Source organism: Onychomys torridus, chromosome 6, assembly GCF_903995425.1.
Source record: "Onychomys torridus chromosome 6, mOncTor1.1, whole genome shotgun sequence".
Lineage (NCBI taxonomy): Eukaryota > Metazoa > Chordata > Mammalia > Rodentia > Cricetidae > Onychomys > Onychomys torridus.
In genome coordinates, this window is record NC_050448.1 from 450,373 (window position 1) to 469,194 (window position 18,822).

At 37.1% G+C, this 18,822-nt stretch overlaps 1 protein-coding gene across 1 annotated transcript in view; it reads right to left on the reverse strand.

The window, feature by feature from the left end:
* Cpa3 (carboxypeptidase A3) overlaps nucleotides 1–16,897 on the reverse strand; it is a 27,307-nt gene extending 10,410 nt beyond the window's left edge. The window contains exons 1-6 of the mRNA XM_036191496.1: nucleotides 16,826–16,897; nucleotides 16,606–16,681; nucleotides 13,658–13,782; nucleotides 2,792–2,894; nucleotides 2,586–2,687; nucleotides 947–1,048 (exon numbers count right to left, since the gene is read on the reverse strand). Of these exons, the coding sequence (XP_036047389.1) occupies nucleotides 947–1,048; nucleotides 2,586–2,687; nucleotides 2,792–2,894; nucleotides 13,658–13,782; nucleotides 16,606–16,681; nucleotides 16,826–16,893 (576 nt within the window). The 5' untranslated portion in view covers nucleotides 16,894–16,897. The remainder of the gene's footprint in view (nucleotides 1–946; nucleotides 1,049–2,585; nucleotides 2,688–2,791; nucleotides 2,895–13,657; nucleotides 13,783–16,605; nucleotides 16,682–16,825) is intronic.
* Nucleotides 16,898–18,822: the final 1,925 nt, after the last annotated feature.

Here is an 18,822-nt window from a genome sequence, read left to right on the forward strand (position 1 = left end):
CCCTCCCCATTCTTGGAAAATTCCTCTCAGGATGTGTGTGTGTATGTGAGTGTGTGTGTGTGTGAGTGTGTGTGTGTGTGAGTGTGAGTGTGTGTGTGTGTGTGTGTGTGTGTGTGTGTGTGTGAGAGAGAGAGAGAGAGAGAGAGAGAGAGAGAGAGAGAGAGAGAGAGAGAGAGAGATATCTCACTATGTAACCTAGAATGGTCTCAATCTGGTCCTCCTGCCCCAGCCGTCCCAGTGCTGAGATCACCAGGATACAGGAGATTGCTCGCAGTCAAAAGCTTTGTGCTCTTTTGTAGGTTAAGAGGAGCTGTTGGCCTTTAGTTGGGAGGGTCAAAATAACCAAAGTTATAGGTCAACCTATGCAACAGCTTTCCTGGTAAACATATCTGTGGCCCAACAACCATTGCTGTGGGTGTTCCAAAGTGCTATGTGCAAAAGTTGGTAGAGAAAGTTAAAGACAGGATGTGTCAGAATATATTTTCAGTACATAATCAGAAACATAAAACTAGATCTATTTTTATAAAACAAGCTATTTCTCAATTGAAAGGAAATTAAGTAGGAAAACTCCAAGTTCTTGTATGACCAATGAAATATGTAAAGCAAAACTAAAAGTTTATGTTCTGAGTTTATTAAAGAAAAGTAAATTTTTAGTCTATAACATAAAATTGGTATCAGATTTTTACATAACTGCAGGATAAAATCAGTATTATAGTTAGAAGAAGTTACTTTCACTATCATAAACTTTCAGGTGAAGTTTTGAAGGAGGATATGATTCTATAAAAACTGCAATGAGGAATAAAACTCAGGCCTTATATGTGCTGGCAGAGGCAAATGTAGATTTCTCTAATTAGGTGGAGCACCAGAGTTTTGGAAAGGAATGTTGTCATTCAGTAAAGCATTGGAGACCAGTCAGAGAGATGTTGATTGTGATTGGTTCACTTGCCTGATAGACAAACCACTGACAGAAAGCTGGGGAGACCCATTCTCGTGCATGAATGCCACAGTCCATGAAGATAGCCTTTCTTGCTCCATCTTTTTTCCCAATCTGTTGAAATGAGGGATTATTCTGCATTAGCTCTCATATTAGTCCCTTGTCATTTCAGTACTTCATTTTCTCAGACATTATTTTCCTTGCCTATTGTTGAACATGAATCATGATTGTGCATACTGTCCCCATGGAAGATGATGGCTGCTATTCTGACTACACATAATTCATCATCTGTTACAGGATAATTTTTTTCAATAAAAGTTTTTCCAAGTTTCAGAGCTGCTTTTAGGGTTCTTAAAAAGCAAACAAAACAAAAAACAACTCAGTCAGGTGCTAGAGAGATAGCTCAGCAGTTAAAGTACTTGGGGCTCTCACAGGGGGTCTGAGTTCTGTTCCCAGCATCCATATCTAGTGGCTCACAACTGCCTGGAGCTCCAGCTCCAGGGCAACTGACTTCCTCCTTTGCCCTCTTGGAAACCCATACTCACATGCCCATATTCATATGCAGACATACAAACAAATACATCCTTAATAAATAAAACGCATCTTCAGAAAATTAAATTTAGTGTCAGTGAGAAGGCTCAGTGGATAAAGGCACTTGTTGCTAAGCCTGATGATCTGAGTTCAGTCTTTAGGACCCATATAATGAAAGGAAAGAACTGACTCCAAAGGTTGTTCTCTGTCATCTACATGTGTCATGACATACATGCAATTACACACACACACACACATACACACACATAATAAAAAGTTAAAAACCCACAACTTCTTCTTGGACAGGATGCCACAGGCATACCTGCAATCCCATCACTCCTGATTTTCAGGTCAGCCTGGGGTATGCAGCAAACTAAATCTTGTGTCAAAACATATCCTTGTTCCCTCAAAAACAAAGTGTCAACCACACCATATATTGTTTTTCTTACTCCATTGTTAATGTTCTGTACTGAGATAAGGACTATAAAGCTAGTTTGTAAACTAGATTGAGGCCTGGTACTGTATGTAGAGTGGGGTATAGGACCAGTACCTGATATCTGAAGGACTTCTGTTTTAAATGGAGTTCAGACTTGGTTTGGGTGGTTGGAGGCATTGAATGAATGGAGATATAGGTTGTGAATGTCTTCTCAGTTATTAATGAGCTGCTTAGGCAGCAGAATCTTTGGGTCTACAGAGTCTGACAGTAGTTGAGTAAGCAGTTCCTGCATTGTCCCTTAGCTCTGATGCTTTAACTACTATTCTGATGTTACACATGCAGGACATTTAACTTTTTCATTATAGCATTCATTCACCAGTTTCGTTCCATTTTAATGGACTGGGAAGGAGTTGTAGACAATGACATTGCGAGGCACTGTAACAGAGCTATCCTGTGAAATATTTCTTGCTTTGCTCATTATGTGATCTCTAGCAGGTGCACACTCCTGGGTTTTGTTTTTGATTGCATGGAAGATTGTAATATATGTTCTTGAGTTCACAGAGTTTGAATATTAAAAAAAAATGACATTTCCCAGTTTCAAATTTAGCTTAGTTACCACAAAGCGACTTTTGTGTCCATGTTTTAAAATAACAAACTAATTAATGGGTCTTGAATTATTTTTACCTTGAGAACATATAATGGGTTATCTTCAACAGTTGATCCGATTTTAATTCTTGAGACCATTTCAGGATGTTTCTCTACCATTTTTTCAGTCCAAGAAACAATCTTAAGAACAAAATCAAATTTGAAGAATTAAAATAAAGAAAAATTGCACAACAACAAAAGAAGACAGTTATTTAAAAAACCATAATAGGCATTGTGCACTATACCTTGTCCCAGTTGTTGTACTTTGCATAACTATGCCTGCCCGAGACTTCATCTTTCACATCAAATTGTTTCTCTATCTCTTCTTGTAGATCATGTATCAGAATTCTGTTAGTCAGAGAATGATAAAACACATTTATCACATGAACACTTTTATCATAGGAAAGGGAACATTTTATCTTTTGTTTGCAGGAAAATGCCTCTTCCTCTCCTTTATCTAGAATAGAGCCCACTTCCTCATTGCTCTGCTGTAGCCATCTCCTTTGAATAAGCCATTGCATGGCTTCTGATCCCCCATCTATCTGAACTATGTTGACATTTATAACAGTTCTGGACTCATGTTGCTATCCAGAACTTGCCCAGAAGTAGAGATTGTAGTAAATATTATACTTGACATTTTGAAGAATTTTTATGTAAAACATTTCACTAATAAGTTTGATATTGCTTATATGCTTAAATGATATTTGGCATATATATAGTTAAATAAAATTAATTATATCTATGACTTTTTCCCCTTACAATAAAATACTGGCATGTTTGAAATCGTATACCTGACTCATACTGTGACATCATAATGCTCCTAGCCTCCAAAGTGTACAGAGGCACATCTATTCCACACAGGCAATAGTGGGTATTCTCAATCACAAATCTCCAGAACAGATTTTATTGCTTTAGCTTTTGAAATTTGGGGAGAAACGTGAATAACAATGATGGTAATAAAACTGGGGACTTAGCACTTAGCACAAGCTAAGTATTTCTCTATACTTTTATGTTCATTAAGTCACTTCATCTTCACAAGGGATTTTAAACTTCATTTTACTGATGAAAAATCTAAGGCACAATGTGTTCAAATACATTATCTAATGATAGAGCTAGAATATGGGTGGCTAGTTTGCTTTTCAGGGGGCAAAAAAGTCAGGAAAAGTCATGGAGGGGGTAACATTGTTGGGATCAAAAGGTTTATGCCTCCACTTTCAATTTCCATCTTTTTTTGCATTAACACATCTCACTATTCCAAGATCTTATAGAATGGAGAAATATTGGCAACCCAAGGTCTGCCTGTATTTAATTTTCAGCTCTGACTTCCCTCCTGAACTTCTCCTAAACACATCAAACTACTTACCCTTAATTTTTTTCTTGTACTCTGTCCTGAATTTAACATGGACCAGATTCCACTTTACATACATTATTTGATCCTGTCAGTATTATCACCATTTAAATAATGAGGAAATTATTGCTCAGAAATATTATATGCTTGTAAATTGTAACTTCATACCCATTAATTTGTTTATTTATTGAATGTGTGTGTGTGTGTGTGTGTGTGTGTGTATAGTCCAAAGGCAACTCACAGGAGTCAGTTCTCTCTTCCCATGTGAGTATCTCAAACCAAACCCAGACACACCAACTCATCAGCACAATCCTTTACTTACCTAAGCATATCTCGAGCCCTGTAGTTAAAATGACTATGTATTTAGAGTTGGGAATTAGAATCCAAAATACTTCAGCTTTGTTTCAAAAGTTCTGTTTTCATTATGCACACAAATATTTTAATGTATTTTTGTTTGTGGATTTACTATCAAGGTTTATTCACTTATTTTTGAACTCATGTAGTAGGAAATTGTATACATAATAAAATCTAATGCTGAGTAAAGTACCTCTTTATTCTTATCTTCAAAAAATCTTTTGCTGGAATAATTTTCTTATTTTACAAATTTGTTCTTTGGATTTTTGAAACAGGGTTTCTCTGTCCTATAACTCACTCTATAGATCAGGGTGGTCTCAAACTCACAGAGATATGCTCCCTCTGTCTCCTGAGTGATGGCATTAAAGGTGTGCACCACCACTGTCCTGCTTTGTTAGAATAATTTTTAGAAAATAAAATAATCAAAAAAGTGGTTTCTTGATAAAAAATCTTGATATTAATTTATAGATAAGTTTGAGAAGAATTTGGCTAAAATTGGACTTTTGGATATTTCAGCAAAATGTTGTGTATTTTGATTACCTTTTTTTAAAACTAGTCTTGTAAGTGGCATTTTCTCCAGTAAACTTTTAAATTGGTTATGATTAAGATTAAAATACATTTATTTTGGTTACACTTATGTATTGCCTATTTTATTGGTTTTAAACTTTTTGGCCTTCTACTTTTAAATTTTAGTTATGTATTAAGGGTTTCCTATGCAATTACTTTCTCTGTGATGAACTATGTTTTCTTCTTTACTTTTCCCATTACTATTTCTTTGCTTTATTGTGTTGATTAAAATACAGAAAAATAGTAGAACTGGAAGAGGGCATCGTTTTGTTTTGTTTTTTTAAATTTTGCTTTTGATTGGAAAAAAAAAATCTATCTATCATTCCCCATTAAGTATGATGTTGAATGCCACTTGTGATTAATATTTTAGGGTATATTTAGGTGATCTTTGTATTATAGCTCACTAAGGCAAAGTTGCATTGATGTCTATTACTGCTTCCTAAGTGTGTTAAATATTGTGTTATAGCTGCAGAAGATTTACAAACATCCTTTTTGCTTCTTTTACATAGAGTCTTAAAATTTGTGTTTAACCTAGAAGGAACAGATAGAGTGAGTCTCTAGGAAAACGACTTGCTTAAAAACAAGCCATATCAGAGGACACAGAAAAGTAAAGGTACCTGACAATATGATACAATAAGCATAGAGGATCCTTGCTATTGGTCCAAATGGTCCAACGCCTCTGGGTAGCTCCTGTACCCTCTAAGGAGGTCACTCTTATAGTATGAAAATTATTATTATAATGACAGTCTTTTACCTAACACAAAACTATAGTCAATGTATTCTACTCTGAGGCACAGAAAGCTGTGGATTAAAATAGAAACATTTTTTAAATATTTAAAAGAAAAAATTGAAAATTTGCAACAAAGCTCTCTGCGTCGGAATTATGTAACGGTGTCTGAATTATGTAACTTCTTATTGACTCTATACAAAGATAGTGTCCTGCTTTTGCTTATGAGATGAGATTTTCTGTTTGTTAGCAGCAAATCCTGATCTTAAGAAGGTGCTATCTATCCTTTAATGTGCTCTGTAGTCATTTAGACATACACTCAAGTCATCCAATAAGAGCAGCAGCTTAGGTTCAAATGCTTTTGATTTTGAAACCCAGTTCTACTCTTGATGCTAGATGTGACCTTGAGCAGATTAAATATTTCTCTGACCTTCAATTTTTCCCTTTTCTAATGAGACCAGATATATCACCCAGGATTATAAAGAAGAGGTATGAATAGGTGATGAGTTGTGCTCAGCATTCTTTAGGCATCCAGTGAACCTAAGAACAGTGAGGTTGTTTCACAGTTGGCAACCACTGTACAGAGTTAACACCCTTTAATTATATTTGACTATTTGTAGTCATGTGACTCACTGATCCCCCCCCCCCCCCCCCAATTTCTTACTTTGAGTTAAAATACTGCAAGGTCCTCTACTTGGTTTCTTTTTGTGAGTTGCCTTACAGATCTGGCTTTGATGCAGAACACAAGGGTGGTGTACTCCTAATTAGAATTTATTTAGCACATAGTAACAAACACCGCCTATGAATGTGGAGTCTTATTAGGAGCACTGATGGAATTCTTATGCACCCATACTCACTGTCTGCTTCACATTTTTCTTATAAATTTACAAATTTTGGGTTCCTGAGGATTTAAAGGTGTAAGAGCAATTTTGGATTTGGGCATGTTGCACTAAAATTCTCAGAAAGCCTGAAGAGGCTTGAAAATGTGTTTTGCAGAGTTGCTACAGATACTGTTAATTGCTTCAACCTCTAAAGAAAACACATAGCTTTTGTTCCACCTGCATTAATAGACGTAGGCTAATCAACAAAAGTAACATTTTGGGATCCCAGAAGCTGATTCACAATTCAAGACCATTTTAATCAGTCACAGTAACCTTATATCAAAGAATATTTTTAGACTTAACACTGGTCAATTCAGGTCTCATGATAAGTACAGCAAAAAGGAAGATCCATGTAAATGGAAATATAGTCTTTCCACAAATACAGCTGCATGAGGACACCAGACTATTGCTGATATAGACTACAAGTTATACTTAAGGCTGGGAATTATGACCTAGGGCCAGATGTCATTTTTTATAAACCCTTCCACTAACCAGAAGCCAGCTTTAACAGAGGGAATCAAATTACTTTCTTTCAAATATTATTTCCTAGATTTAGTTTGTTTGAAAAAAGTTCCAATTCTAAATGCAGGAGAAGTGATAAAGAATTATCACTGGGGATTTAATAATACAAACAGGTGATGTTTATCAAGTCTTCATTTTGTGTCAGGTACTGTGCTCAGATTTTTAACTGTATTTTATCATGTTAACATTGTCAGCAATGGTGGTTGTGTGTTATCACTCCATTTTACAGAGGACCTTAAATTTATTTTCAAAATTGTGCCAGGCGGTGGTGGCGCATGCCTTTAATCCCAGCACTTGGGAGGCAGAGGCAGGTAGATCTCTGTGAGTTCAAGGCCAGCCTGGTCTACAGAGCAAGATCTAGGAAAGGAGCAAAGCTATACAGAGAAACCCTGTCTCAAAAACAAACAAACAAACAAACAAACAAACAAACAAAATCGTCATAACATAAAGAAGTTGAGCTGGAATTTTGAAGCTACAATGTCCAACTCTGTTGACATTGTCAGAACTGTTACACAGCAGTGCTTTCTTTTCTAGGGTGAGAGTTCTGGGCATGGCTACCAAGTCATAATCTTCTTGGTCTTCAGAAATTCATGTAAGGTTTTCCAGTCCCCCTGTTCTCATGGGGGACTTGACTCAGTCCCCAGTCTTTCAAAGTGAATGAGCCCCTACTTGGTTCAGAGAAGTGGCCAGATGAATCCTACTTCCTAAATTTCAGGGCTAATTTTAGAGAGTATCAAAGAAAGATGAGATAACTATGGGTCAGTCTCTAACTGCCGTGTGTGTGTGTGTGTGTGTGTGTGTGTGTGTGTGTGTGAGTCTGGGCTCCCTTTGATGTCCATGTTATAGCAGAGCCATTTAAAAAAATATATATTTAGGTTTTATAAAATTGAATTTGGTGACTTCCTAATTGGGTTACCATGTGCATTAAGCTCAGAATTTGCTGACATGGATTTTTTTAATGTCTCAGGCATATCATGTGTTGAAAAATAAACTCTATGGTATTGACTTGTTCTCTAGAGAAAGGGAGAACATCTGATAGGAGCCTTCAGTTCTCTGTTGCATTGAATGTGTCTGTGTGTGTGAGCTCATGGACACATGCATATAAATGGCCTTTCATCCTCCTGAGCTAATAGAAGGAACCAGCCATATAGACTCAGTTCCTCCTTGTGAATCTGTGAAGTAGCTGCTTTTAATACCCCCATTTTAAATAGTGTCAAATATCTGACTTGGATGAGCCTGGATGCAGGCAGTTTTGCTTCACAATATTTTCCCCCTCATCTACCACTCTCCTGGTTTTTGTTTGTTTGTTTGTTTTGCCATGATTTTAAGCTTTTGCAGCCAAGCTCACAAGCCTGCTATATGCTTGAGCAAATAATATGTGGAAGATCAGAGTAGAAAGAAAAATGAATGGAATCACATATCTAATTGAGACAATTATTTAACAGGGTGGATTTATGTTTGAAGCACGAATTTGTATCTGGATGAATATTATTAGGTAGTTAATCATTGATGTAGAGTGTTGAATGTCACTGTGTAAGCCTGTATACTTCTACCTTGCATTTCTTTGTAATCTTGCATAGTTCTTATCACAATTTTATTCTGTTGTCATTTGAGTTTTATTGTATTAACAGCTGGTTTCTGAATTAACTTATATAAACAGCTTTATCTTCTAATTTTAACATTTGATCAAAGAAAAGACAATGCTAGAGATTATCTCAGTGTAAAATCCATAAAAACACTTAGAGATTTAATTGCAGATTGAAGTATGGTATCTGCCCTCTGACACCTAGTCCAGCAAATGCATTTATCATTACACACACTCGCTAGTCTGTTAGGCTGCTTCTTCTTCTTCTTCTTCTTCTTCTTCTTCTTCTTCTTCTTTTTTTTTTTTTTTTTTTTTGGAGCTGAGGATCAAACCCAGAGCCTTGCACTTGCTAGGCAAGCACTCTACCACTGAGCTAAATCCCCAACCCGTGTGCTTTTTAGTATACACAGGTTATTGCACTTTGTATTTGTCCTTTTATGACTTTGTAAAAATATAAATAAAAAGGAACTAAGCATTCTATTTTAAAATCAAATCTGTTTTAGTAGTTGAATTTTCTGAAAATTAAAAAAAAAATATCATGTATAAGTGCTTTAAACTGAAAAATCATTTGTGTGCACTGCTTAATGTAGAGTGTCTAAGTGAATAATCATGTGTCCAACTAGTTTCTGTAGTTTCAGTAGGCCTAGCATTTTGTTCTTAGAACTCCCCTGTGTTATTGACTGACACATAGTAATGCACATAATTCATATGCAAATAAAATTATGGACTTGAATACAGGATTTGAAATGGTTTTTGTTTTTAAAGATCACTTTCCACTTTTACATTTATGAGGGAGATGTTTAATTACATGTCTTTCCCATGTGTGAGGCTAAATTGAGACACTTTCTAGAAACCCTGTTGTAGATAGATAAGTCTAATTTTAGCAAATAGTTTAACATTTTGCTTCTTGATGCAGGAAACAAGAAAGTATCTGGGTCAGAGATTAAATGACACTTATTGTGAGGATCTCATTTACATTTTACAGGATCAGGGCCACTTCAGGACCCAAGAGGGAAAGGTGCATGGTGTCAACCTCTGCCTTAGTCTTCCAGTGATTCACTTAACCATCTATAGTTATGACAAAAATTGCACTTTTTGCCTGCATTAGAAAAGTAATAAGGAAAATAGAACTCTTCATTTTTTGATCCTGCTGTTCAAGCCAGAATATATAGAATTTGGCTGAGTACTACTGTATTCTAGTTTGAGCTGGAACTTTGCAAAATCAAGTAATACTAGGAATTGATATCAGATCTCTATTAATTACTTAAAGTGAAGGGTGTAGCCACTGGAGCACAAATCACAAGTGAGAAGCCAGGTTTTGGAGTGAATCTATGTAGAGGATGTGAGGTCCTTGTGCTCACAGAGCACTAGAGAAAGCTTGCAGGCTTTTTTCTTTAACAGAAGGGATTTATGCCTGTTTTCTGCCCAGAAAGCTGCGACTGGATGTAGTTAACAATCTGGGATTTTTTTTTTTTAATCTGTGGGGTCAGACCTCATTCAGATCCCCAGAGATTGCTGATCATTGTTTCTCAGTCAGTAAAACCCATTCTTAAGAAAGAGTCCCATGCACTTTGCAAAGGAGTCTACTATTCTGCTTGTTCCAGACCCTTCCTTCCTAGACTCTTTTTTAAAAAAGATTTATTTATTTATTATATATACAGCATGTATGACTGCAGGCCAGAAGAGGGCACCAGATCTCGTAACAGATGGTTGTGAGCCACCATGTTGTTGCTGAACTCAGGACCTCTGGAAGAACAGTCAGTGCTCTTAACCATCTCTCCAGCCTCTCCTTCCTAGACTCTTATTCTGGCTGTTGTTTCTTAGTCAATAAAACCTATTCTTACGGAGGAAGTTTCAGGTACTTTGCAAAGAGTTTTGATGCAACCATACCTTAAGTTTAATTGTGATAATTGTTATGAGGAAACTTTTTTTCCAAAGTTGTACTAATCTTAAATATGTCAAAAATAATCTTCTCAGAGTCAGACTCTAGAAGTTTGAACTCAGATAACTGCATCATGTCGAACTGGATTTCCTTCTGGCCTCACAGAGCTCATTTCTCTGCTGGCTGTAGTGTTTGCAGGCACCCCCACAAATCTAGACCACAATGACCAGTCTTATTTATGGTGGAAGAGTTGGTTCTTTCGGATGAAAAGATCAAGATGCAGCCAAATTTTAGTGTAATATGACAGAATGTCCCGGGGCTTCTGCAGTCTTAGGACTGAATCTGAAAACTCTGCAAGGTACCTGTTTCTAATTGTAATGGTCGTATTTATGAATATAGAAGAATATATACAAACATGTTAATCAAAAAGTTTGAATGCTTAAGTTTCTGTATTTACATCACAGTCTTCTTGAAGCAACAGCAAAAACAAAATCAGTGGTCAATAATTAATTCAATACTTTCTGCTATTTTAAAAACTAGAAACAAGAGTGTTTTTGTATTTGCTTTTATTTTAAGCAATAACATGTTTATGATACTGTAAAATATCATAAATATAGTTAAGCTGTGGTGGGTCACAGCATACCTTACTATGCAATACAATATCATAGACATCAATATCTTTACTTTATTAGAAGTAAAAAGGCCTTTTGAATAAAGCACTAACTTCCACAGCGAAATATGCTGGTAGCATTTATTGATGTTTGACATGATGATAGTTCATGGTGAAGTTAAAAGCATCCCTCAATATCATCTGAGTGTTTGAAGGTATAAAAACACAGTTTATTTTCTAAATTGTGAATTGGTTTATGATATTCATCATAAGGATATTTTCTTGTTTGTATAAATGGTCTCAGGACTCAGACTGGTATATGACCCATGGTTGTTGTTCAATTATAATTTCCTTTTACTGTTCTAGGGAGAGGAATGATTTACTCCTGTAACTGGTTATCTAAAATTCTCTCGTCTGCAGTTTATATTCTCTCTCTCTCTTTCTCCCTCTCCCTCTTCCTCTCTCCCTCTCCCGTGTGTGTGTGTGTGTGTGTGTGTGTGTGTGTGTGTGTGTGTGTGAATAATAAATTTCCTTTTACATGTCAGGACAATTTAAAAAAGAAGACAGTGTTAGTCATTACCCATAGCTCACGAACCCTGGGCTGACTACTAATCAGTTGTGATGATGTGCCCTTGCTTAGGCTATCCTGCTTGTTCATATTTGAGTTCTCTCCTTATGGAGCTAGAAGATGTAGGCTACTGTCATTTATTTAGATCAAAGCAAATGTAAGATGGAGAGTAAACTGCCAATAACCCTATCACCTCTACAATATACTTCAATAGTCTGAAAGAAACTGTAAATTTTATCTTCTATACACAGCACTTTAATGTTTGTCAGGCCCAATTTAAAAATAGTTCCATTGTATGGATGTAACTGTAAAATATTTTACTGAATGAGGTAACCCAGACCCAGAAAGACAAATGCCAAATGCCATATGTTCTTTCCTATTTTTGGAAGCTAGTTCCAACTCTTTAGATGTAAGTAGATAATAAATGCATAAACCAGGAAAGTAGAAAGGAAGAGGAGGATAAACAGGGAGAAGAGCTTAACCTGAGGAGGGTACAGGGAGAAAGCAGAGAAAAATAACACTAAGAATATTTGAAAAAGCTGTAGAAAAACATACTGTTTTATAAACTTACTTAAACACACCCACAGAGTTAATGTGGATTTAATAGAGTTCTGCCATATGAGGTGATAAAGGTCCTCCTATGGAGCCACAGACTAATAAACCCCCCAGTTCCAATCAAGGCCAGCCTCCCTTCATGCTGTTGGTCAGGGATCCAAGGCACACCCCCAAGAAACAATATAGGCAATTGCCCTTGCCCTTTGTTGTCTCCCAGACCTTGAAGATAAGACCTATGTTTGAAGACACTACACATTTCAGACACAGGACTTGCTGGAACAGATCTAAAAGTCATCTCCCTGAGGATTAACTTTTACCATTTCAGAAGGTGTATGCAAGCTGCCAAAGGAGAGAAGCAATTAACAATCCTACCTGCTTGAAAAACCTATGAACCATAACAATGACCAACTGGCAAGGCAAGATATCCCCTAGTGACACTTTTATTCTTCCTTCCTTCCTTTCTTTTCTTTTCTTTCTTTTTTTTTTTTTTTGCTTTTGGTTTTTTGAGACAGGGTCTCTCTATGTAGACCAGGCTGTCCTTGAACTCATAGAAATCCTCCTGCTTCTTCTTCCAGAGTGCTGGGATTAAAAGCATATGCTACCACACCAGGTTACTGGCACTTTTACATTAAGAGTAAACAATAGCTATCTAGTTGGACTTAAGGCCCTAAGTAAATATAGCTTCTACCTGCATTCTAAGCATTTATCCATATACCCATAGACTTAGCTCTAACCCTTCACCAAAGAAGTTTCATTTTGCAAGAGATGGGATCTTGCAGAGATCCACAGCTGGTCAACATCACAAAGAATAAGTGACTGAGGGGTGCCAAGCCCTAGTTTGTACATCTAAGATACAATCTTTCTACCTAAGTTGAGGAAAATCTTGAAAGAGATGACAGAAAGATAGTAAGAACCAGAAGATCAGGATTTCTGATGAAAGATAGTGACTTCTAGACATAACAGATTTGCTTTGCCCATGAAATCTTAACAATATAGTTGCCTACACAAGATCTGCATAATGATCACAGCAGTCAACATGCCAACATGGAAGGTACAAATTTCATAAGACCCACTACGAGGTGAAGAGCTACAAGAAGTCTATAACTGCTGAAGGAGGAATAATCAATATTCTTTAGGGATGAAACTCATGATAGGTTATATAGTCCCATGTGGTCAGCCCTAAACACATATACTTATGAGCAACACTAAGTGGTCTCAGTAAGTGTGTGTGTGTGTGTGTGTGTGTGTGTGTGTGTGTGTGTGTGTGTGTGTGTATGTGTGCATGTATCAATAATTATAGAAGATGAGGTCATGAATTCCAGAGGGTACAGATGGAAGGACACAGGAAGAGATGGAGGATGGAGAGAGGATTGGAAATGATGGAAATACAGTGTACTCATGTATAAAATCCACACACTCCCAAATCTCAAAGATTTAAAAAACATCCTAAAGATTTCAAAGTTACTCAAACTCTGACTATGAAACATAAATAGATATTTGTCCAGGACTTACTCATAGTTCATTTTATGTTGTTCCAAGGTAGACTGGAGAGTTTGAGATTCCTTCTCACCAACTCGGAAATCCACTGTCATATTAGCAGCAACATCATGGATAGCATCTGGATACCAGAAATCAAGCTGCAGAGACAAGCTCATTGTTAGCTGTAGCTTGTTTGTTTACCAAACATGTATAAAAAGCTGAGTGTGGCTATGCATACCTATAACTTCAGAACTGTGGGGATAAAAACATGATGATTTCTGGGGCTTGCTGGTTACTGGGTTCAGGGAGAAATCCTTTCTCAAAGGAAAAAGATAAAGTGATAAGATATGTGAAGATTTCATCAGGCCTCTGTTTTCAAATGGGTATCATATAGGTTATCCCGAAACAAGAGAGTATACTTTATAGCACACACAGATACCACACACACACTGACCATGTATTATGCACCATAAAGTGGTGTAGAGCTCTGTGTAATGAATAAGCTAATGAAAAATGTTTTGACAAATGTATTTAAGAACAGTTGAATATGAAGGAGTAGGAAATAAATTAATTTATACTAACTAGCATTTTAGGACAATGCACTTGTCAAAGCAAATAGAAGAGATAACTTCTTTGGTTAATTTCCCTTTGCTTCTATCATTTTAGATGTGAATAGGATTATTTCATGATTGATTTAACCACAGCTGTCTGTAATCTGGCTTTTAGAACTTTCTGTCTCCTCCCATGGATTTCTCAGTGAATTCTGGAATTCCTGAGAGGTTTGTATTTGTCAAGAAGTTGTACTTTATTAATTTTATTATTTTAATAATACATCCTTGATCAAGACATTGGAACTGATTATTTTTCAGTAGTCCTTAATAAAAAAGAAAACATGGCCAATAAGATTCCCTGGTGAGTACTCTGGATATAATGAGGTGAATAAAAATCCTTAGACATTTTAAGATTTTGTAAGTGTTGATTTTCTCTTTGCTATGTTCCCATAGCTAATTTTAGCAATTTGATGAATAAGCCCACAATGACAAAATTCTGGTTAAAATAGAGATTCCAGTTCTTGGGTTTCTTTAAAATCACAGTCACTTTTGGAGCCAAGTGAAGTACAAATTCTCAGTCTAGGGGAGGGGAGAGAGAAGCCCCATGTCTGCCTAAGAGATACAAAGGAGATGCCCAATCTCCACCATCACACCACACTTGGGAGATGTGAAGGAGATGACCAGTCTCTACCATCACAGCAAGATTGAGGCATGTCTGAGTTACCTTTGATGTCTCTTAGTTACATCACATGTTAACTCTTGGGCAGTCTATTATAGGACAACATGAGGTTTTTAATGAACAATCAACATGTCTGGTTACTTTGAAACATTATAGCATAAGTTGGACACATCAGGGTTAGTTTATGAGCTCGATATCAGCATTACACAATAGCAATATCTGTGTTAAAGAAAGAAAACATGGAGAAAGAATTGCAAGCTCAAAGAACTCTTCTGAGCATTTATTAAGTAGCAAGCACAGAGGTGGATGCCACAGAAGTATCTTACAGAAATTGTAAGAGGAGGTTTTGTGTAGCAGACAAAGCTGAGTACACATATTTCCACTATGTTAGCCAACAGCAGAGGAAGGGGCAGAATGTCCTCAATAGAAAGAGCAAGGAAGGCAACTTCCTGCAGGATATATCGGCCCATCTGAGTCTTGTAGAAACAGAAAGACTTAGATAAAAAATTAGAAAATAACATTCCTCATGAGAAAATGGATACAATACTGGGAAACTGTGATGTAAGTGGATCTTTAGGGGCAGGAAACAGAGAAGAGGGGCTTAGGACTAGAGTGTAGCCACATGGCAATTCACAGAGGACACTGGCCATGCCAAAACCCACAGAAAATGCTTTAATAGGTTTTTTATTTTTATTTATTATTTTATTATTATTATTTGTGTGTGTGTGTGTGTGTGTGTGTGTGTGTGTGTGTGTGTGTGTGTGTGTGTGTTATCCACTTGCTGCTGCTGCTGGAAAATGGGAGATTATCAGCTGCATGTTACAGAAGAAGAGGTGGATGCCCTGTGAGCATCTGTAACTTGCCTAAGTCACAAAGCCAATCTGACTCTAAAGAACATGCCATCCTCATAGACATTTTCAAGTTAGGAAGCACAGCTGACAAGTTTTATGATTGCAGTGAACACTTGACTATGTGGGAGGCAGGACTGATTTAATACCCTTGGATGTGCTAGAAAACAGACACTGGAAATGCCACAGTTAGAGGCAGGATGGACTTGCCATTGGCTTCAGAGGTGGTGGTGGTGTGGATGTGAGGAATACTTAAGAATTAGAATTGACAGAACTTTTTTTTTTCTTCTGTTTTGACTGAAGAGATGAGTGTGACTAGAATGAAAGCCAGGCTTGGTTCTGGGTTTAAATGTGATGTGTAATCTTGGCCCTTTTACTTACTATCATTCTATTTCAGGTCCTGTGTTTTAAAGGTGTTATATTGTAAATCTGCTGGTAAATATGAAACAGAAGGAAGGTGACTGGGACAAAGTGCCTTGTATAAAAGGAGCGGCTAAACCAATGATAGAGAATATCCCTTTTTCTGTTGAGTTTAAGGAACTCTTTACAGTTAAGAATATCCTTTGAAAGTGTACCCACTCTTGGCAAAGCTAGCATCAGCCAGTACTTTGCTGTCTCCAGGAGAAATTGGAGTGGATGTTGGTGGGTGGGGGGTGGGGTGGGGGCAGCAATGAGAAAGGTGCCAAGAATGTCCCTTGTTTTACAGATTTATTTAGAAACTGTTGGTTGTGAAGCTGGAAGAAAGAGCAGTCAACTATGGAAACAAAACTAAGTGAGGTGTTGGCTGAGTTACCCCAATGGTTCCTGTCATCTCCACTTGTTTGTCAGCCTTTGTTAGCTCTGTGGGCATTGAAGATAGAATAAAAGAAGGAGAAAGATATAATACCTCTTAGAATGCTTTACCTCAATGGTTTCAGTCAAGTCCTTTAAGAAGCTTGCTTCCTTTTCATCCTGGGGCTTCACACGGAATACCTTCTCCCTTCAAGTAGTCAAAAGACAAAAATCAAAGATGTAAAAAACCCAAACCAAACCAAAACAAACAAAAAAACCCTTAGCAATTGTAAAGACATGTTTCTTTATTTTCTTCTCACCCAGAGACTGGACCAAAGGAAGGGAATTTTACCTGTCAAAGCGAACAGAAGCAGTAGCAAGCGTGGTGGAGACAACAACCATAATCAAAAAGAACTTCATGGTTCTTCTTTGCTTGACTGGTCCCCCTCTACTGGTTTTATACCTCAGCTTTTATCTCAATGAGCAGCTGATTTCCTTTGGGGTTTTGAGGGATGAACTATCCTCCCTCCTCATATTTTTACAGTTGAGGGGTGGGCAGGCATGTGAATATCCAGGCTTCTTACTATTTTCTTAATAATAGGAAATATGCACTTCTCAGAAAAAGAATGGGAAGAAAATTACTTTAGTAGGTAACTTGCCCAAAGTGATAAGATGGAGCTAGTCACAGAGCTGGGACAGGGACTTAGTTCTGTTTGTTCTAAAATACTAGCTTTTCAGTAAGCTTGAATTGAACAGCAGATGAAATCTATTTATATGTCTTAAACACAAAAGTTATCAATATAATTAATTTTCATGTGTATGCTTATATGTATGGAGTGGAGTTTGTGTACAGCATGATGAGTGTGTACACTAGAGGACAACTTACATAGAAAACAGATTCTATCTTTCCATGTGGGGGACTTAGGCCAGGGGGCTTGGTGGAAAGTACCTTTATTCATTGAGTCATTGAACTGGCCTCTATCTTCATCTTAAAATTTACAATTATAACCTCGAATGGATTTGAGTAAGTGCCAGAGAACTTTGATGCATAGTCTTAAGTAATGAAACTTTATAGAGTTATAGTTGTTTTTCTTTTCTTTTCTTCCCTTGCTCCCTTCCTTCTTCCTTCCTTCCTTCCTTTCTTCCTTCCTTCCTTTCTTTCTTTCTTTCTTTCTTTCTTTCTTTCTTTCTTTCTTTCTTTCTTTCTTTCTTTCTTCCTTCCCTCCTTCCTTCCTTCCTTCCTTCCTTCCTTTCTTTCTTTCCTCCCTCCCTCCCTCCCTCCCTCCCTCCCTCCCTCCCTCCCTCCCTCCCTTCCTTCCTGCCTTCCTTCCTTTCTATTCTTTTTTTCTTTGTTTCTTAGGGGTGTAGGGACAAGGAATTGCTATGTAGCCCAGATTGGCCTTAAACTCAGAAACTTCTTGCCTCAGTCTTATCAGCTCTGGGATTACAAGCATGTGCTACCATGTCAAGCTTGGTTACATATTATAATTACCAAAATAGTATTATTGGAGGATGTCCTTATTACTGAGGAGGAGTGGATACTCCATTCAAGAGAGCGTCATGTATTTTTCCAAGAATCTTGTCTAAATGCTGAGGATAAGAAAGAGGAATTTTTTTTTTTTACACAAATGCCTTATGTCTTCATTGGTCAAGGTTGCCAAGGATAGATACTCTAAGAGGAAAGGCTTGCTCTGTTGCTTTTTCCCAAAGATGTGTTGGAAAAGGGCAAACAGAAAAGGAAAGCTTGGTTTTAGATTTAGACAAACTTAAAGTGGCTCCTAAACCTCTGCTGTACCAAAGTGTGCAGTGTCTTGCCTTGGTTCTGTGTCTGTAAAGTAAGGATGCTAAGAAGATGCTGGTGAATAATGGTGGGGGTTACCTGCGATAGTATATGTAAGTGAGTTGGCATCTGGTAAAGGTCTATGAAGTGTAAGCTCACCTTCAGGTGCTATGAAGAGACATTTGGCCACTGTCAGGGCAGAGCTGATTGGTATCAGTATGTATCATGTGGTAGATTTAAGTAGAGACAGTAGTAAGATTTAGGGATGAAACCTCTGCATTTATGTTGATGTCTCCTACTTCAAGAAACAGAACTGTTTGTTTCTAGATACTTTATCTTCAGATTTAAAAACCTGTAATTGACCATTGAAAATTATTTTGCAAATTGTAAGAAAGTGAAAAAAAACTCCCCTAATTCTGGCAGTCTAGGGTATTTTTTGAAGGCTTTTTTTTTTTTTTTTTTTTAAATTAGTCTTAAAACTCTGCCACTGAGCCTGATAACCTGAGTTGGATCTCTGGGAACTACATGGCAGAAGGAGAGAACCAACTCACCTGGGCTGTCCTGAATGT